The sequence below is a fragment of the Bubalus kerabau genome, chromosome 17, assembly GCF_029407905.1.
Source record: "Bubalus kerabau isolate K-KA32 ecotype Philippines breed swamp buffalo chromosome 17, PCC_UOA_SB_1v2, whole genome shotgun sequence".
Classification (NCBI taxonomy): Eukaryota; Metazoa; Chordata; class Mammalia; order Artiodactyla; family Bovidae; genus Bubalus; species Bubalus kerabau.
Window position 1 is genome coordinate 64,436,142 of NC_073640.1, and position 21,073 is coordinate 64,457,214.

At 41.7% G+C, this 21,073-nt stretch overlaps 1 protein-coding gene and 1 long non-coding RNA gene across 21 annotated transcripts in view; one reads left to right on the top strand and one right to left on the bottom strand.

The window, feature by feature from the left end:
- The window catches only part of LOC129632144 (zinc finger protein 345-like), a 51,964-nt gene that overhangs the window by 4,876 nt on the left and 26,015 nt on the right, over positions 1-21,073 (bottom strand). For 5 of the 19 annotated variants that reach the window (XR_008704324.1, XR_008704323.1, XM_055553584.1 and 2 more), the window contains one exon: positions 6,419-6,509. Coding sequence is in view for 5 of the 19 variants with exons in the window: in XM_055553584.1 (XP_055409559.1) it covers positions 6,419-6,509 (91 nt within the window). In the remaining 14 variants the exon portion in view is untranslated. The other 14 variants (XR_008704320.1, XR_008704314.1, XR_008704319.1 and 11 more) reach the window with 13 other exon arrangements.
- Positions 8,997-11,337, top strand: LOC129632150 (uncharacterized). Of its 2 annotated transcripts, none has more exons than XR_008704342.1 (3): positions 8,997-9,486; positions 9,917-10,199; positions 10,987-11,337. It is a non-coding gene; the product is annotated as an uncharacterized LOC129632150 (long non-coding RNA). The 2 variants fall into 2 exon arrangements; XR_008704341.1 differs by having other exon boundaries at positions 9,004-9,319; positions 10,987-11,335.

Here is a 21,073-nt window from a genome sequence, read left to right on the forward strand (position 1 = left end):
TCAGAAAACTAATATCAGGGCATCTGGTCCAATCACTTCATGAGAAGTAGTAGATGGGGAAACAGTGGAAACAGTGTTTAAACAGACTTTATTTTTTGGGGCTCCAAAATCACTGCAGATGGTGACTGTAGCCATGAAATTAAGACACTTAGTCCTTGGATGGAAAGTTATGATCAACCTACACAGCATATTAAAAAGCAGAGACATTACTTTGCCATCAAAGGTACGTCTAGTCAAGGCTATGGTTTTTCCAGTGGTCATGAATGGATGTGAGAGTTGGACTGTGAAGAAAGCTGAGCACCGAGAATTGATGCTTTTGAACTGTGGTGTTGGAGAAGACTCTTGAGAGTCCCTTGGACTGCAAGGAGATCCAACAAGTCCATCCTAAAGGAAATCCGTTCTGGGTGTTCATTGGAAGGACTGATGCTAAAGCTGAAACTCCAATACTTTGGCCACCTCATGTGAAGAGTTGACTCACTGGAAAAGACCCTGATGCTGGAAGGGACTGGGGGCAGGAGGAGAAGGGGACGACAGAGGATGAGATGGCTGGATGGCATCACCGATTCGATGGACATGAGTTTGGGTAAACTCCGGGTGTTGGTGATGGAAAGGGAAACCTGGCCTGCTGTGGTCCATGGTGTCGCAAAGATTTGGACACGACTGAGCGACTGAACTGAACTGAATTGATCCTTCATCTTCTAACGGAGAATAGATAGAAATGGTTGCAACACAACATAAAAAGGCTAATCTTGGAAGCATAAACCGTCAAAAACTTTTTTTCATTCACACTAGAAACAAAGCATAGTATGGATTATATGAGCAGTGAATTACATTCATTTTGCTTTTCAACTAATCTCAAATCAAGTCATTGTAAACAAAGATACATTGCTAATAAGTGTAGCCTTCTAACTGTCAACCTTTATCTCACGATCCTGGCTAATATATCCATTTTCTGTTTTTTAACTATGAATTGCTCTCTACAGTAATTCTCCATCTAGAGAAAATTTAGAAAAGAGGATTGATGAAATACTTTCTAGTATGCAATTTCTGTAATTTATTTCAATTTGATTTTTGATTAAATACTTTTCTACATATTTGTTACAACATTTCCAAAGGTGTCTTGTATAAACTCTTGTTTTCTGATGTATGTTTAGGGCAAATGTCTTCCATCACTTGTTCCATCACCCTCCAGCATGTGTTCGGAGATGTTTAGTGAGATGACCACTATGACTACAGGCTTTGCCACATTCTGTACATTTATAAGGTTTCTCTACAGTATGAATTCACCAATGTTGAGTAACATGTGAGCGATGGATAAATGCTTTCCTACATTCTGTACACTTGAAAGGTTTCCTTCCTGTATGAATTTTCTACTTAGATCGGATGAGTTACTAAAGACTTTCCCACATATCTTATATTTGTTTTCTTTCTATGAATTCTGAATAGTCTGCTGTTGAACAAGTTCTGAAGAGTGATTAGAAATTTTACCATATTCACTACAATTATAAGTCTTCTCTCAAGTATGAGTACTCTTATAGAGAGAAAGACCTGACATCTGATAAAAGATATTTCTACATTAATTACTTTTTGAATCCCTGTGTGAAGATCAGGTCCCTGATGTTTCATAAGGTTTGAGTGTCCTTCAACCTTATACCCAATTTTACTGCCTGAATACCCTCTCATTCCATCATAAATACTCTTGCAATTATTGGGGTTGGAGCTCTTACTTAAGGGTTGACTCATTTTATTACACATCAAAAGTTCTTCCATATTAACCACATCATGGGATGTATTAAACAATGATGATTGGATTATATCTCCCTCGTTATTATCAACATTACATATTTTGGCATGGGGAAAAAATATCTGTGGGCGGAAGAATAATGACCTCTGCTCACAGATCCTTCAAATTGATTATATTATGAGTTTTCCCCCTCATTTTTAAATTTCCGGTGTTCAGACATGCTTGAATGTTTGTTTAATCTAAGGCTACATTGAATATTGTTTGAATGAGTATTTGTAGTACAGACTAGATTACCTTCTAGGCTTTCCACATTTCCCTTCAGAGAACAGGTATGTTTCAAAAAAGGATAGAGATCTTTACTTAAAAACTTACAGTTCTCATCAGATGTTGAAGACTGAAGTTGGTTTTCTCCCCAACTTGACTTGTATTGCTCATTTCTTTTTGCAGTAATGTTTGTCTTATGTATAACTCTCTCAGTCTCTTTATGTGCATATAAACATCCTCTCTGGTCTTTCACATGCCCTCGTATGTTCCCAGTCATTCATTAAATGCAAATTTCTGAGGTGAAATACTTCATATTTTCCTAGGTTTGCTATTGGGAATATACCTTCTAACCCTGGATTCTTTGGCATCAAATCCTGGGTGTCTTGAGGAGATAAAGCTGAAGGATACCAAATAACAAGTTGTTTTACCTACTATTCTCAGGGAATATTCTTAAAGATTTAGAGAAAAGTGATGAATCCTTTGCTTGTTTAAAAATAAAATAGAGACAGAAAGATCAAGATGCCAGAGGATCAGGCAGAGATAGTTTATCTCTCTCCACAAACACAACAAGAATACATCAGAAACGGAAGAATTTTCAGAGCCCCCGGTGAACACAAGCTGTGGACAATGAAAAGGTCAAGAAAGATTCCTGCTTTGACAGGTAGGACAAGAGAAAGAAGAAGGAAAAGGAACAGGAAAGGAAGTGGAGTGGGACCTGCAACCCTGGGGGGATCTGAAGAGAGGAGAGGTCTCCACATCCAGAGAAGCTCCTCACTAGTAGGGGGAGTCCAGATGAGACAGAAGGGGAGCCTCATTCTCTGTGGGAAGAGAACACGCCAACAGTCTGTGGCAGCAGGAGAGAGTGAGACCTGTACACAGGGTACTGACCCCTGCCCTGCCCACCCAGCCTGAGAGAGTGTCCACTGCTGCAGACAAGGGCTGGGTGCTGGAATGTGAGGTCTGGAGAGCAGACCCAGGCAGAGGACTGCTGTGGGCTGTGAGGAGACATCCTGCAGGAAACGGAGGGAGGGAGGAGCTCTATAAATGGGGATGTTTTGGCGGAAGCCTGAACCATCATACAGCATACCGCCATTGATGACTGATGACCAGAGACGAACACCACCGTAGCCCCTCTCCCCCTGTGCTGGCCCCTGCCTCGCCAGCATCCAGGAAGGGCTCCCACTCAGGTGGGCTCTATTGAGCCCCAGCCACGGCCTCCCCCATGGACCTCCTCCACCATCAGCAGACTCCTGTGCTCTGGGGCAGCCTCTGGAGCAGACACCTGTGAGTAGGGCACTTGCACAGATGGAGCTGAAAGCACAGCTAGCCCCAGGGTTAAGGAAGAAACGCTGAAATCTCTCCTCACAGCTGCACAAACAATGCTTTTACACCCACAACCGGCTTTGTAACCTCAGCCCCTGAAGAGCATCTGAATGGAAAAGCAGGACCTCCCCCCCCCCCACCCCAACCACCGTGTCACAGCAGGTGTAGCTTTCGCAGCTGTAGACTTTGTGGGCTGGCACGTGAGGGGACGGGGCCAGCACGACAGTGGATCCAGCTCCAGGCTGAATGCAATCCTGGGTCCTGATCTCAATGGGTCTATGCTGGTGACCTGGTGAAAACAACATCTGAGAGACACCGAGGCCATGTGCCGGGATACCCATGGTTAAGGTGGGGCCAGGAGCAGTGCTGACCAGGGTCACATGAGAGCTCACACAAGGCATGAAACGTGAAACACAGAACACTGCCCGACGTGAACATCCCCAGAGGAGCAATACTCAGTGGCTTCTCTCCCAGTCGGTGTGCTCCAATCCCACCTGCCTCCACCACAGATCAGAAACAAAGTGAAGAAACAGATCTGGGGGCTCTATTCCACCAACCAGGGAGCAGACTCCACCCCTGACAGGGCAGTGACAACCAGAGAGCAATGGGAAACTCCCCTCAATATCCAGGGCAGGCTTGGGTCAAAATAACAGCAATCACACCCCCTATCAAGCGGATAAGGATACAAGCCTGTGGATCAACCTCACACTCCAGGGGACAGACACCGGAAGGAAAAACTAGGATTCTGCAGCTTTCATAACACAGAACACAAACACAGAAAATTGCACAAAATGATCACACAGAGAAATATGCTGTGGAGGATGGAACAAGATAAAAGCCTACAGGAACCAATAAATGAAGAGGAGATATTAGTCAGTATAATGATTCACTTTCCTCTTTAATTCAGTTTAGACGCTCAGTCATGTCCAGCTCTTTTGTGACCCTGTGGACTGCAGCATGCCAGGCTTCCCTGTCCATCACCAACTCCTGGACCTTGCTCAAACTCATGTTCATTGATTCAGTGATGCCATCCAACCATCTCATCCTCTGTTGTCCCCTTCTCCTCCTGCCTTCAGTCTCTCCCAGCATTAGGGATTTTTCCAATGAGTCACTTCTTTGCATCAGGTGGCCAAACTATTGGAGCTTCAGCTTCAGTGTCAGTCCTTCCAGTAAATATTCAGGACTGATGTCCTTTTGCATTGACTGGTTGCATCTCCTTGCTGTCCAAGGGAGTCTCAAGAGTCTTCTCCAACAACACAATTTAAAAGCATCAATTCTTTGGTGCTCAACTTTCTTTATGATCCAACTCTTACATCCATACATGACTACTGAAAAATACGTAGCTTAACTATATTGACCTTTGTCAGTAATGAGTCTGCTTTTTAATATACTGTCTAGGTTTGTCAAAGTTTTTCATCCAAGGAGCTAGTATCTTTTCATTTTATGACTGCAGTCACCACTTGCAGTGATTCTGGAGCCCAGGAAAGGGAACTCTCTCACTGATTCCATTGTTTTGCCATCTATTTGCCAGGAAAAGATGGGATCAGAGGCCACGATCTTACTTTTTTGAATGGTGAGTTTTAAGCCAGGTTTTTCACTCTCGTCTTTCACCTTCATTAACAGGCTCTTTAGTTCCTCTTCACTTTCTCCATAATGGTGGTGTCATCTGCATATCTAAGCTTATTGATATTTCTCCTGGCAATCTTGATTCCAGCTTGTGCTGGCAACAAACATTTTGACAAACAGTAGGTGCCTAATGTTTCTTGAATCCACTTCTTCCCACCTCTGTTCTTATTTGAGCATATTCTATTGGATATTTGAATGTAAAAATCATAAATGATATTGACATACAACGAATCAGAAAGTGAGGACATATAGGATAAAGGCAGGGGAAGCTGATAACAAACAAGATAACCTTAATAATGCAGCAGTACTTAAGACATGGGACTCTGAAAATATGGTGAGAACCTAGGGAAGTCCACCAATGCTGTGTGGAGTCCTAACTGCAAGGAAATCTAAAAGAGAGTCGAAATATACACATACGGCTGATTCTCTTTGATATACAGCAGGACAACATTGTAAAACAGTTATATTCCAGTAAGAACTTTTAAAAAAGATGTCTTCATATAATCTAAAAATCTTAAGAGTCAGAAACAACAATTAAAAATATGGTGGAGAATCTTCTAGGATCTCATGAGAATTTATTTAAAAACTTTTTGAGTTAACTGAATATATTAAAGTATTTTAGCATTGAAGAATTAGGGCAAATGCACTTAAGATATTTAACATGAGTTCATATAAAGAAATGTGAAACTTGGAAGTAACCCTGAGCTTTGCATTCTCCCATTTTAGGGAAAAGGAAGTGAAAGTGTTAGTCCCTCAGTCACATCCAACTGTTTGTGACCTCATGGACTGCAGACTTCCAGGCTCCTCTCACCATGGAATTTTCCAAGGAAGAATAGTGGAGTGGGTTGCCATTCCCTTCTCCAGGGGAGGGATTAAAGCGAAGTCTTCTGCAATGCAGGCAGTTTCCTTACCTCTGAGCCACCTGGGAAGCCCATTTTAGGAAGGTTTTGCTTTATACGGCAAAGAAGTGACTTGTGTCTACAATTTGTCAAGTCATATCTGTAGCTTCCAGTGTTTTAGGAATTATAGATCAGAAAAACAAAAATCTGTCCCCAGTACTCCTAGAACCTTCGCAGTTTTTCTATAACCAGACACTTCTGTCTAGAGGTGGAAACAAACTTTAAAAGGATCATCACAGTTACTCAGAAATGTGCACAGTTTTATTAAGGTCCCAGAGAAATGAAACAGCAACCAAGTCATGCAAGTTGTCACAATCCAAGAAGGGCATTTTAGTTCTCACTGTGAATGAGAAAGGTAATCAACCGAGAAGAATTCATGGTGGTTTAACAGACAAAATGGGGCAGGTGACAGCTGTCTATGACAGCAACAGAAATAAATCCAGGCTTCTCCCAAATGATTTCCAATGAAGCAGATCTTCCCAAACCACATGACAAACAATGACTTCCTCAGTGATACTTGGACCTCTCACCTGAGTCATCGGCTCCATCCCTTCACACATACCTGGGTACACGGCCACTGTCTTCATTCTCCTTATACGCCTGGGCTCCTTCATTTGCACAAGTCACAAGGTCCGGCTTAGAGACCACAAGACCTGTTCCTCAGAGAAAGGAATATTTGTTTTGCCAGAGAGTCATCACTTTCCAATCTAGTATTCAGCTGTCCCTCAAACACAAAGTACATATGCCATGTGACTGTGAGAAGACTTCCTAATGTGCCCAAAGATGAGACAGCAAGTTCACACAGAACTGGTTTTCATACAGCAGAGGGTCCGGTGTTATACTATACAATGACTTTTACCCAGTAATATTTTCACCATATTTCTAACCCAAGAAGAAATGACCTATGGCCCACAAATCATTTCAGAAACTACTCTGATCTGGAAGAGAAATGATAAAATAATCAGATCAACAATGGCATATTTATTTTTCAGTGTTGTATTTGTATAACCCAGGATGAATTGCCTATCAAGGAAAAACAAGTAATATTTTTAAAAAGCATACTGTGATCCAAGAGTTCTTGAGTGGGACAAATGTGCCATTTATTTTTAACAAGCTTATTTTTTTTTCTTAGTATTTTAAACAAGCTTCTTCTAACTAGTGATCTCGAAATTCTGCTTCATGAATGACCATTCTGAACAGTAAGGAAGTACAATACTAAGGTAAGCATTCATACTTACTTTTGAACATCAAGTGTTTTACAAATTTTACAGATCTAATAGGATAGCATCCTCAGCAGGAACAATCATTTTAACTATTTAGAATATACTATATATCTTTCTGAGAGTTTTTACAGAGTCTTGGATGTGCAACAGAAATAATTTAAAATCAATAATGTTGTTGCCCCACCTTTTTGCAAATATTTAACAAACATTCCTTAAATAGCTTAAATTTCCTTCACTTTATGTACTCTAGACTTTAACTAATAAAACACAGACGAATACACAGGGACAACTCTAATGAAAGTTCATCGAAGTTTCTCTAATTGTGATGAATACAAAAAACAAGCAAAATAATCGATCAAATCATATGAACATTTTCATGCATATATATAAAAATGGAACTATATATTCATTTCATAAAATGAAACAATCTAAGGCCATGGAATATGTAAGTACAACTTTGAAAGGTTAGAATAAATAAAATATTCATGAAATGATGATGTCTTTAATATATACCCTAGGTGTTGCCTGTATACACACATGCACATAAACACACATAGGGTGAAAACAATCTTCTGTGAATAACACATCTTTTGGAAGAAACATTTTTAATCGACCTTTTTTAAAAAAACTCATGTGTATTTTAGCATATATGGTAAAACAACTACTTCTAATTGTGCATGAATGTGTTCTGAGTCACGTCAATCATGTCCAACTCTTTGTGACCCCCATGGGCTGTAGCCCTCCAGGTTCCTCAATCCATGGGATTTCCCAGGCAAGAATACTGAAGTGGGTTGCCATTTACATCTCCAGGGGACCTTCCCCACCCAGGGATCAAACCGAGGTCTCTTGCATTGGCAGGCAGATTCTTTAGCGCTGAGCCAACTGCGTACACTGAAAACAATTTTTCCTCTTTAGTAACAGTAATTGAAAACACAATATGAGAAACAGTCTATATTTTATTAGCAAATATACCATGACACCTATTAACAACACATTTCCAGACCTATGTGAAGAAACTGTAAAACTTTTCTGAAGCACATACAGTCTGAAAATCACAAGTTTTACTTGGAAGATGTAGTGATATAAAGACTTCACTGACTGCAAATTCAGAACAATTCAAATTCAAAACAAACATGGATATATCAAATGTAAGTCTCAGCTGTATCTAGGAGAGCTAACATAATTCTGAATATAAAAAACAAAAAAGCCTAAAGAGAGGAAACCTGCCAAATTACAGATGAAGCTATCATTGTATAGACTAGTTGAAATTGTAAACTAAATGAAGCACAATAGCTACAAGGTAGCCAAAGAAGCTCACCTAAAGAGAGACTTGGACATTATTTTGAACAATAAAAGAGTAGGATGAAACGCAACATAATATTTTGTAATCATGCAACAGGTGAGGTATTCCAAAGCAACATCAAAAATCAGAGGGGGAGGAAATATCACAGGGCATAAAGGAAAGATTTAGATTTCAACGTTGCGTAATAAAGAATTTAGGGACTCGCCTGATGGTCCAGTGGGTAGAAATCTGCCTGTCAATGCAGACGACATGGGTTCCATCCCTGATCAGGGAAGATCCCACATGCCTTGAAGCAGCTAAGCTAGTGTGCCACAACTACTGAAGCCCAATACTCCAGAGCCTGCCAGTTATTAACACAACAACTGAACCCGTGCCTTAGAGCCAGAGCTCCACAGCAAGATAGTAGCTCCTCCTAACCACAACAGAGAAAGGCCAAGTGCATCAGCAAAATCCCAGCAGAGCCAAAACTAAATAAATATTAAAACTGAAAAAGAAAAATAGAATTCAGCAGGCTTTGGTCCCCAGGTTCTGGAATTTTGCTTTTACTCTTGGAATTTAAGTTTTTTCATTCTCGGAATTTCCTTAGTGACTGCAGTGGCTTTATTACTCTCCATGGGTCCTGAAAATTTCTGCTAACAAGATGACTTATGTGGGCCCCTACTTCAATAAGGGAATGACTCAGGTTGGGAGGTTGGTCATTTCACAAAGACCAACGAAGTCACTAGAGGTATGGGGATTTGAGCCACGTGGGCTAATTAGCCCAACGTGTAAGCAGGGAAGAATGGTGGAGATGTTATCAACCACGCCTATGTAGCTAAACGCCAATAAAAACTCGGGACTTAAAAGCTTCAGTGAGCTTCTTTGGCTGGCAATGCTCTGTTTTCTGTCACACCGATATGCCAGGAGGGCAATGGGTCCCTTCGGATGATGACTATGGGTAAGTTCAAACAAACGCGATCAGAAGTTAAGGAGCTTATCAAGTCCAAAAAAAGAGCATTTCAGGAAAGAGAGACAGAACAAACAAACAAAAGGATTATAACTCTTACCTCGAAACGAGCCATTTCTGACTCCTTGCTTTCCTCTTCCTCCGGGCTTCCTTTTCAGGTAAGATCAGTCATGGGAAGTGACCCCTGAATGTTGAAAATAGGCTGTTCAATACTTAGAAAAACACCGAGGTCCCTGTAACACAGCCACACACAGAGGGAGGATCTCAACAGGCCCAAAACACAATCTTCTACGGCCACTGACACAGCAGGGATTCTGAAACACTGAATCAAACGAGGTGTTTTTAGTTTTATTCTTTTCTTCAGAATTCGCAGCCCTTCCTGTGAAAACCACATGTTCTAGGCTGACCCTCCCCCTTCAAACCTTAGGCGAGACCCTGACCAAACTCCATACAGAATAGAACCTCCTTCACTTCTTCGTGGATCAGGGACCTAGCGGTTGGGCAATGCAGGACTTTAAGCAGCGGTCTCTGCAAGTTAGAAGGCAGAACTGCCAGAGAAGGACATGGACTCTAGAACTTTATTAACAGGAAGCGGACGTGGGCCCCAGGGACTCGGTAGCTAAGCTAACGGACTTCAGAACTTCTCACGGCGATGCGAGGACACACTGGGCACAGGAAAATGGGACGGCAGAGCGAACGTCCACAGAGACCCCCGAAACCCACGTTTGAGGACAAAAGGCTGTGGGACTACGAAATCCAGATTTTAAACAAACAAACAAAGTCACCAGAACTCTGTGTCACTCATTTAAGCTCAATTCCGGGTCTTCAGGATACTGAGCACGCGCGGGCGGAAGATCCCGGACAGAGGAAGGTGAGTGCGCTTTGCCGCGGCCAACAAGAGGCATCGTAAAGGTGGAGGGTAGGACGAGGCCACAAGCGCAGGCACGTAGGGGCGGGGCCAGTGGGGGCGGAGCCTTGCGTCCCCTCACCCCAACTCCTGTCAATTTTGGGTCTGTTGGTCCTTCTGTCCAGTTGTGCTTCCTTTCTCTGCCTTTTGATGCCTTTAAATCTCTTCAATTCCTTCTGGAGCAGAGCTACTTCCTGCCTGTTCTAACTAGTACTTCAAACAACTTAAGGCAGTAGAGAAAAATTTTGATAGGTGTCTTTATGGGAAGCCGAGGTGTTTTCAGCAAATTGAAACACGGGGAAAATTCAAAAGCCCTTTGTGTGAGTGTGTGAAGATGGGTGTCTCCTCAGTGACGAAAAGTAGAACGTAATCACTTCAGCAGCAGCCGCAACAACAGTTAACAGAAGCAATCTGTGTATCAACAGATTCTGGCAGGAGTAATGGTATGTCATTTCTGTGGTTATGTTATAAACAACAATGTGGGTTCCAGTCTCCCTCTTTCTTTCCGGACTCACTTCCTAAGAGCAAAGCCAACTGCCCTGTTGTAAGCAGGTCTCTGGTTACAGTTTCCTCCCAACGGTTCATCTGAGTGATTCAATTCAGTTCAGTCGCTCAGTCGTGTCCAACTCCTTGGGACCCCATTGAGTCAGTGATGCCACCCAACCATCTCATCCTCTATTGTCCCCTTCCGCTCTTGTCTTCAACCTTTCCCAGTATCAGGGTCTTTTCTAATGTCACTTATTCGCATCAGGTGGCCAAAGTATTCGAGTTTCACCTTCAGCAACAGTCCTTTCAATGAATATTCAAGACTGATTTCCTTTACGATGGACTGGTTGGATCTCCTTGCTCTCCAAGGGACTCAGAGTCTTCACCACCACAGTTAAAAAGGAACAGTTCTTCAGTGCTCAGCTTTCTTTATAGACCAACTCTCCCATTCATACATGACCCCTGGAAAAACCATACCCTTGACTACACGGACATTTGTTGGCAAAATAATATCTGTGCTTTTTCATATGCTGTCTAGGTTGGTCATAACTTTTCTTCCAAGGAATAAACATCTTTAAATTATATGGCTGCAGTCACCATCTGCAGTGATTTTGGAACCACAAAAAATAAAGTCTGTCACTGTTTCCATTGTTTCCCATCTATTTCCCATGAAGTGTTGAGACCAGATGCCATGATCTTAGTTTTCTGAATGTTGAGTTTTAAGCGAACTTTTTCACTCTCCTCTTTCAGTTTCATCAAAAGGCTCTTTAACTCTTCTTCGCTCTCTGCCCTAAGGGTTGTGTCATCTGCATTCCTGAGATTATTGGTATTTCTACCAGCAATCTTGATTCCAGCTTGTGCTTCATGCAGTCCAGCATTTCTCATGATGTACTCTACATATGAGTTAAATAAACAGGGTGACCCATGCTTAGGGTGGGGCCAAGAGCAATGCCAATAATAGGATCACACAAGCGCTTGCTAGAGCATGAAAGGTGACACACAGAGTACACCCCGTGGAGAATATTTTGTGAGGAGAAATATTCAGTGGCTTCTCTCCCAGTGGGTGTGCCCCAACCCCACCAGCCCCACACCACAGATCAGAAACACAGCTCAGAAACAGATCTGGGGCTCTATTCCACCAACCAGGGAGAGGTATCACCACAGAGAGAGCAGTGAAAACCACAGAGCAATGGGGAAGGTCCCCTCAATATCCACGGCAAGCTCTGGTCATAGTAATCCAATCAAAGCCCAGATCAAGGGGATAAGGGCACAAACCTCTGGACCAACCTCACCCACCAAGTTGCAGACATCAGAAGGAAGACTAACTAGGTTCCTGTAGCTGTCAAAACAGAGGTCACAGCCAGAAAACTGGACAAAATGAGATGGCAAAGAAATAGGATATAGAGAGCAAAGCAACATCAAACCCTACAAGAACCACTAAATGAAGAGAAGATAGGCAATCTAAAAATTACTTCTTGCTTTTAGTTGTCTTAAGTGGAGACACCAGACGTTTTCACAAATCCTAGGCTCCTAATAATTCTTTAATCCACTTCTTTTCAAACATGTTTCTGAGAATGTTTTATTAGATGTGTCAATCTAAAAACCATAAATGATAGTGACAGAAAACGAATCAGAAACTGAGGACACATAAGACAGTGTCCGAGGAAGTGGATTACAAATAAGATAAACGAAATAAAGTGCTAGTTCTTAAGAAATTAAATAAGAAGAGAGCCTTTAAAAATGGTTGAAACACAGGGAAGTGTACTCATAGCTCTGTGGAGACCAAAGTGGTACGGAAATCAATAGAATGGGGAAGACTGGAGATCTCTTCAAGGAAACTGATATACCAAGGGAACTTTTCATACAAAGATGGGCACAATAAAGGACAGAAATGGATGGACTTAACAGAAGTGGAAAATATTAAGAAAAAGGGACAAGAATACAAGGAGAGATATACAAAAAAGATCATAATGACCAATAGAACCAGGACCGTGTGATGACTCAGCTAGAGACAGTTATCCTGGAGTCTGAAGTCAAGTGGGCCATGGGAAGGATCATGATAAATAAAGCTAGTCGAGGTGATAGAATTCCAGTTGAGCTGTTTCAAGTCCTAAAAGATGATGTTGCTCAAGTATTGCACACAGAATGCCAGCTAATTTGGAAAACTCAGCAGTGGCCACAGGACTGGAAAAGGTCAGTTTTCATTCCAATCCCAAAGAAAGGCAATGCCAAAGAATGATGAAACTAGTGCACAATTGCACTCATTTCACATACTACAAAAGTAAGGTTCAAAATTCTCCAAGTGTGCCATCAACAGTAAGTGAAGTGAGAACTTCCAGATGTTCAAGCTGGATTTACAAAAGGCAGAGGAACCAGAGATTAAATTGCCAACATACATTGAATCATAGAAAAAGCAAGAGAGTTCCAGAAAAACATCTACTTATGCTTTATTGACTACGCCACAGCCTTTGACGGTGTGGATCAAAACAAAGTGGAAAATTCTTAACAAGATGGGAATACCAGACCACCTTACCTGCCTCCTGAGAAATCTGTATGCAAGTCAAGAAGAAACAGTACTGGAGATGGAACAATGGACTAGTTGCAAATTGGGAAAGGAGTATGTCAAGACTGCCTATTGTCATCCTGCTTATTTAACTTATATGCAGAGTACATCATGCAGGAGCTCTAAGCTCGGTCCCTGGGTTGGGAAGATCCCCTAGAGACGGGAATGGCTACCCACTCCAGTATTCTGGCCTGAAGAAGTCCATGGATTGTATAGTCCATAGGGTCACAAACAGTTGGTCAGAACTGAGTGACTTTCAGTTTCACTTTGCATCATGTGAAATGTCGGGCTTGAAGAAGCACAAACTGGAATCAAGACTTCAGGGAGAAATATCAATAACCTCAGATATACAGATGACACGACCCTAATTGCAGAAAGCAAAGAGGAACTGAAGGGTATCTTGATGAAACTGAAAGAGAGGAGTGAAAAAGCTGGCTTCAAACTCAGCATTCAGAAAACTAAGATCATGGCATCTGGTCCCATCACTTCATGGCAAATAGATGGGAAAACAATCAAAACAGTGACAGACTTTCTGTTCTCGGGCTTCAAAATCACTCCAGATGTTGACTTCAAGCATGAAAGTAGAAAACGCTTGCTTCTTGGAAGAAAAGCTATGAGCAATGTAGACAGCATACCAAAAAATAGAGATATTCCTTTGCAGACAAATGTCTGTGTACTCAAAGATATGGTTTTTCCAGTAGTCATGTATGGATGTGAGAGTTGAAGAAGGCTGAGCATCGAAGAATTGATGCTTTTGTGGTGTTGGAGAAGACTCTTGAGAGTCTCTTAGACTGCAAGGGGATCACACCACTCTATTCTAAAGGAAATCAATCCTGAATATTCGTTGGAAGGACTGATGCTAAAGCTGAAGCTCCAATACTTTGACCATCTGATGTGAAGAACTGATGCATTGGAAAACATCCTGATGCTGGGTAAGACTGAGGGCAGGAGAAGGGGACGACAGAGGATGAGATGGTTGGATGGCATCACTGACTCGATGAACGTTGAGTTTGAGCAAGGTCTGGGAGTTGGTGATGGACATGGAAGCCTGGCATGCTGTAGTCCATGGGGTCCCAAAGAGTTGGACACGACTGAGCATCAGAACTGAACTGACTGATCGGTATAATTGATTCTCTTTGCTGTACAGTAGTACAAAATTGTAAAACAGCTATATTCCAATTTGAACTTTTTAAGCTAATTTCTTTATATAATCTAGAAATGTTTATAACTTGAATCAAGTATTAATAATATGGTGCAAAATGTGCTAAGCATTTATGCCAGTTCATTTTAAAATTCTATGAGGTAATTGAATATAGTAAATATTTTTGCATTTTAGAATTGGGGCAAATACACTTAAGATATTTAATATGAGATCATATAAGGAAAAGGGAAACTTTGTAGTCAACCTGAGATGTGCAGTCTTTCATTTTCGGGAGGTTTTGCTTTCTGTAGTGAAAAAAGTTTTTGAGTTTGAAATTTATTTAGAAGGTCCTTCTAGCTCCCAGTGGATAGGAAGTTATAAATCAGAAAACAAAAACCTGTCCCCAGTATTCCTAGAAATTTAGCAGTTTGTCTACCACTTCACTCACACATTTTTGCCTAGAGGTACAAAGAAACTTGCAAAGGACTGTCATACTGTTACCCAAAATGGGCAGTTTTCCTAGGACCCTAAGAAATGGAAGAGCAACCAATGAATGCAATTTCTCACAAGACAAGAGGAGACTTTTATTTCACACTGTGATGAAGGAAAGTAATCACTGGAGATGAATTTATGAATGATTTAAGAGACAGACTAGGGCAGGTGGTACATTTCTATGACAGCAGTGGACACAAACCCAGGTTTTCCAAAATCATTTCCACTGAAGATGATCTTCCAAAACCACCTGACAAAGGATGACTTCCTCTAGCTCCTTGGACCTCTTATCTGAGTCATCATCTCCAGCCATTCATACCGACCTGGGAATATGGCTGTTGTCTCCATTCTCCTTATAGTCCTGTGATCGTTCAGTTGCTCCAGAAAGGTGATCAGGTTAAGCTTAGAGCCCACAAGTCCTGTTCATCAGAGAAAGGAATATTTGTGTTCCAGAGACTCATCAGTGTCCAATCCAATATGTGTTCAGTTGAGACGAGAACACGAGAGAAAATGTTAATACAGCCTGGAAAATGATTTCCCCAAATCCTTTATTCAAATCACCTATGTAACACTAACAAATACATAACATCAGATCCTGAGATACTGGTCAAGTACTACAAAGGCAAAGTAAGTGTGTAACTGTGAAATTAAGAAAAGGTGTGCCTCTGGAATGACCCAGAGGGATGGTATGGGGAGGGAGGTGGGAGGGGGGTTCAGGATGGGGAACACGTGTACACCTGTGGCAGATGTATGATGATGTATGGCAAAACAATACAATATTGTAAAGTAAAAATAATAATAAAAGACTAAAAAAAAGGAAAAAAAAATAAAAGGTGTGCCTATTTAATACTACAGAGCTTATACAATTACCACTAACCTAGAATATAGTGATACGTTCCAGTGAAGGGTGTCAGATTCATGATCTCCAAACAAGAAGATTTAACTTTGGGACCAGGGACCAGGCACCAGGGTTGATCACTCAAGAGCATTTGTGTAGCAGAGTTTTATTAAAGTGAAAAAGGGACAGAGAAGTTTCTGATGTAGACATCAGAAGGGGGTGGAGAGTGCCACCCTTGCTAGTCTAAGCAAGGGAGCTATACACTTTTTTAATCAGTAATTACAATAAATCAAAACAGTGTCTCAAGGTTGTAAAATTTTACCAGACCCACTCCCACAATCCTAAAGGAAATCAGTTCTGAATATGCGTTGGAAGTACTGATGCTGAAACTAAGACTCCAATAGTTTGGCAAGCTCATGCGAAGAGCTGAATTATTTCAAAAGACCCTGATGCTGGGAAAAATTGAAGGCGGGAGCAGAAGGGGACGACAGAGGATGAGATGGTTGGATGGCATCACCGACTCAATGGGTTTGAGTAAACTCCGCGAGTTGGTGATGGACAGGGAGGCTTGCTGTGCTGAGGTCCATGGGTCGCAAATAGTCAGACAAGACTGAGCAACTCAACTGAACTGAACCAGACCCTCTCCCATAATATAAATTCTAAGATATCAGGATTAGTCAGAAGGTTTTCAGGAAGGAGAAATTGTGCTCAAGCAGGATACATTTCGTTATATAATCCCTAGAACAGAGTTTAAACCGAGTTGTTTGTTGTTTAATCATCAGTTCTGGGCTTAAAGAAAAAGTCCGGTGTCTAAGACACATAAAGACTTTAAAAAGTCATTTTATGTGTCTAAGACCAAGGAATGTAAAGGGAAAGAAGGTATTTGTCTTTTCCTCCTTTAGAATTGCAGACCCCTATCTCTTCCTCGACAGTCCCAGACCACTCCCCTCCCCCTTCCTCCTCGGGACACCGGACTTCTTATCAACCTGCCTAGGAATTGACTCTCACAGGAGGCAGAGTACATCAAGGAAGAAAAAGGTTACCAGCATAATGAATTATCCTGAAGCCTTTCTTTCCAAATTCATACATACCCATTTCCCTTAGAAAGGAGAGATTTCAAACTATTGGGGAATCAGAAATTTTCAGAAACATTCTAGAAATGATGGAACCAAAACCCAGTAGGTAGATAAGGGATTCTGGAAGGAAGTTGTCATCATCCAAGCAGGCCAGCTTCCTAGAGTTCTCTCACATCACATCCCTGTACAGTGCCCATGGAAAATTTTGTGAAAAACTCTGGACCACTGAGTTGAGTCACTGGGCTTCCCAGCTGGCTCAGTGGTAAAGAATCTGCCTTCCAGTGCTGGAGATGCGGCTTCAGTCTCGGGGTGGAGAGAATCCCGGGGAGGAGGAAATGGCAACCCACTGCAGAATTCTTGCCCGGAAAATCCCATGGACAGAAGAGACTTGATTCTATGTATAATGGCACTTTCAAACTCTGTCCTAAATATCTAAATGGTATGCAGGTGCTAAGTCATCACTGCATTTCCCAACGTCCCTAAAATCCCAGCACCAAACCACATCCCAGTGGGAGTGAGGATAGGAGTGACTGCAAATGCTGATCTGTCACAAAAAAGAATATTTTCAACAGTTGAAAGTCTCAGATCGATGCTGAGAATTCATCATGCTCCATAGAAACCGAGGCTGCAGACAACAGAGAAAAGGCTCTGGGACAGAAGGAAGTAGTCTAAAGGGCTGGTCTGCACTATCATAAGAAGATATAGGGAAAAAATGATAATAAATGCAAGGGAAGAAAAATTAGGAGCAGAGAGCTAAAGGCTTGCATATTCTCATTCGGGCATTTTAGGAGGAAAAGCAGACACAGCCTGAGACCCAGGACAGGATATTTACCTGAGAAGCTGCCATTTCCTCCTCTTCTTCTCCTGCTCTGTCTTCTCTGGGGATATTACGCTGCAAACGCACTTACGAGTTTTGAGAAAATACCTTGGAGGGCATCAACACAACTTTATATCCTGCAACCACCGCTCCTACAAACAGAAGGATTTTGAAAAGCTGAGAAGACCGACCTCTCCTGTCCTCTTGTCTCAGGAGAGATTCAGGAACAATCAATTCCTACCTGGAGACCAGCCTGTGAACTTATTTCTTGATTGTTCTCTCCCCATAGAGAGCTCCTAACACTCTGCTCACACAGATGATGTGAGCTGACTGACTTCCCCAGTCCAAATCCAGCTAGACCAACCCTGCTGCCTCTCCTTAGAATGACTCCGGGGCTCAGCTCTAAAATGGACCAGATGGACCAGGAGCCACGTCCTTAACCCGGGCCTCTGCTTAGAATCACCTGGAACACTTCCTAGACACCACAGTGATGCTCCCACAGGACCACACAGAACTCTGTTGGGAGGGCATCAGTGAGGTCATTTCTGAAACGGGTCACGTGATCCTGATGGGCATCTAGAAGGAAACCACTTGGCTAAAGATTCTTTCTGAACCATTTCAATGAATACAAATCCCTGGTGGTCAGGTTCCCACTCCAAAAACTTATGAATCTGCAGGTCTACAGTCGGGCCGTGAAAGGAGTCATCAGCAAATCCCATTTTTTTCTGATGTTTCTTCCCCGAAACCAACGTTCCCGAGTCCTGAGCTCAAAGCCTCACACTCACCACACCTAAGACTTCTCTGTAGGGGACGATTTAGGGCAGGAATTTCTGAGAGAGGTTAAAGCTAGAATCAGGCAGAGAAAACAGGAGTACTTGCAGTTCAGCTTTTACACTTTACCCTGAGTCTTTGCCTCAGGCTCTCTAGGCTGAGTGTGGGTTAATTCATTCAACCAAGTCAAGGATTCTGGTGAGCACTGTGAGGGTGTTGAAAGGTTGCTGTTCAACCAAAAAGACCCCTGGATTCTTGGCCTCCTGAGGAAAAGAATTCAATCTGGGGCCAGAGATGAGGCTTGATCGCTCAGAGCTTTTGTGTAATCAAGTTTTATTAAAGTATAAAAGAGATAGAGAAAGCTTCTGACATAGACTTCAGAAGGGGTTACATACTTTTAGTTAGTTATTCCAGTTAATCAAAAGACTGTCTGGAGGTTGTAAAGACCTCACTAGACCCACTCCCATAATTTACATTTTAAGACAATAAGATTAGCCAGAATTTTTTTTTTCCAGAGAGTGTCCTCAAGCAGGAAAAAGCCACGTTTGTCCTTTCTTCCTCCTTGAGAATTCCAGACCCCTCTCTCCTTGGGGACCCCTGGACTTATCAACCTGCCAAGGAATTGACTCTCTCAGTGTGATTGAATGGGGGTCTGTGGATAGACCCTGAGGTCCAGCAAGACTGCTGGTCTCAAGGAAGGGGTTCATCTAGTGCATGTGCTCACAAGACTGGCTGGTGTGAGCTCAAGGACCTGCAGGCTGCCTGATCCCCAGACAGATGCTGAGGCAGCAACATCATGGAGCAGTTTAGGGAAACTGTCAACAATACTCTGTATCATCTTTCTTACTAGAATCATCCCAGTGTCTAAGCAGTTACAAAACGAGAGAGGAGATACAACCTAGAAATGATGGAATGTACATGAAGTTATGAGAAGTTAAATCCAGTGAGTAAACTAATTTCCCCATATGCCATCTTTGTGTGTTACCGAACAGTTAATTGCGGTCTCTTCACTACAACCTTAAATAAGGTGGGCGAGGTTGCTGTTGGTGGTGGGTTAACGTTTCATTTATTACAACCAACCAAAACAATAAAAGCCATTCACTTTTATGAATAACCATGTATTAAATTTCACACATAGTGGAAATAAAACCTTTTACAATCCGCGGTATGATCCATGATTAAATACAGATCAAAAGTATGGAGAAAGATATTCATTTGTTGATAGAATGTTGTGAGATTTCTGATTTCCACGGCTTACCAAACAAAGACTAGGAAGCACTTAGCAAGCATGATATACACCAATTCCATGCCTTTTCCAGGAAGGGTTTCTTACGTTTCTAGCTTATTACTGTCCTTATTTCAACACTGTCAAGTAATAATCATGACTTGTGCTGATATTATAAAGATACATCAATATTGCAGTGAACTGTCATTGTGTTCTTCTTACAAATGAAGGATATTACTATTGAAATATTACAACGAACTTCTGTCTTACTTTAATACATGGAAAAATTAAATGATCACTTACTTCATGGCAACCTCCAGATATTTCACGTCAATGACAAACACCTCTATTTAAATGTTCATTGTCCATTTTACATTATGCTATCCTCAATCTTCTAATGGAGATTAGATAGATATGGTTGCAACACAATATAAATAGGCTAATCTTTAATAAATCATCAAAAACCTATGTTTGCAAACACACTAGAAAGAAAGCATAATGTGGATTATTTGAGTGGTGAATTACATTCAGTCCAAATAACCTCACATCACATCATTATTAACAAGCATATATACATTGCTAAGAACTGTAATGTTCTAACCGTCAACCTTCATCTCACGATTCATGCTAAAATATCCATTTTCGATCTGTTTTAACTATGGAGTGCTCTTGCATGGAAAATCCCATGGATGGAGGAGCCTGGAAGGCTGCAGTCCATGGGGTTGCTGGGGGCCGAACACGACTGAGCGACTTCACTTTTCACTTTCATGCATTGGAGAAGGAAATGGCAACCCACTCCAGTGTTCTTGCCTGGAGAACCCCAGGGACGGGGGAGCCTGGTGGGCCGCTGTCTATGGGGTCGCACAGAGTCAAACACGACTGAAGTGACTTAGCAGCAGCAGCACGCATATTTACTTCGATTTAACTTTTGATTAAATACCTTTCTATATATTTGTCACGTTGCTCCTCTCTGTCTTTCATATACCCTTGTATATTCCCAGTCTTTCATTAAATTTATGAGGTGAAATATTTGATATATTCCTAGGTTTGCTTTTGGGAATATCCATTGGGAAGGTTTCTAATCAGTCTTCAGAATTTATTCAACAGCAGACTGTTCAGAATCCACAGAAAGAAAACAAGTGTAAGATATGTGGGAAAATATTTTACATTGGTTTCTTATATGAACTCTTGTGTTTTCTGATGCATGTTTGGGGCAAACCTCTTCCATCACTTGTTCCATTACTAGGGTTTCTCTCAAGTGTGTGTTCTCAGATGTTTAGTGAGATTACTACTATGACTAAAGGCTTTGTCACATTCTGTACATTTATAAGGTCTCTCTCCAGTATGAATTCATTGGTGTTGAGTAAGATGTGAGCACTGAATAAAGGCTTAGTTACATTCTTTACATTTATAAGGTCTCTCCCCAGAA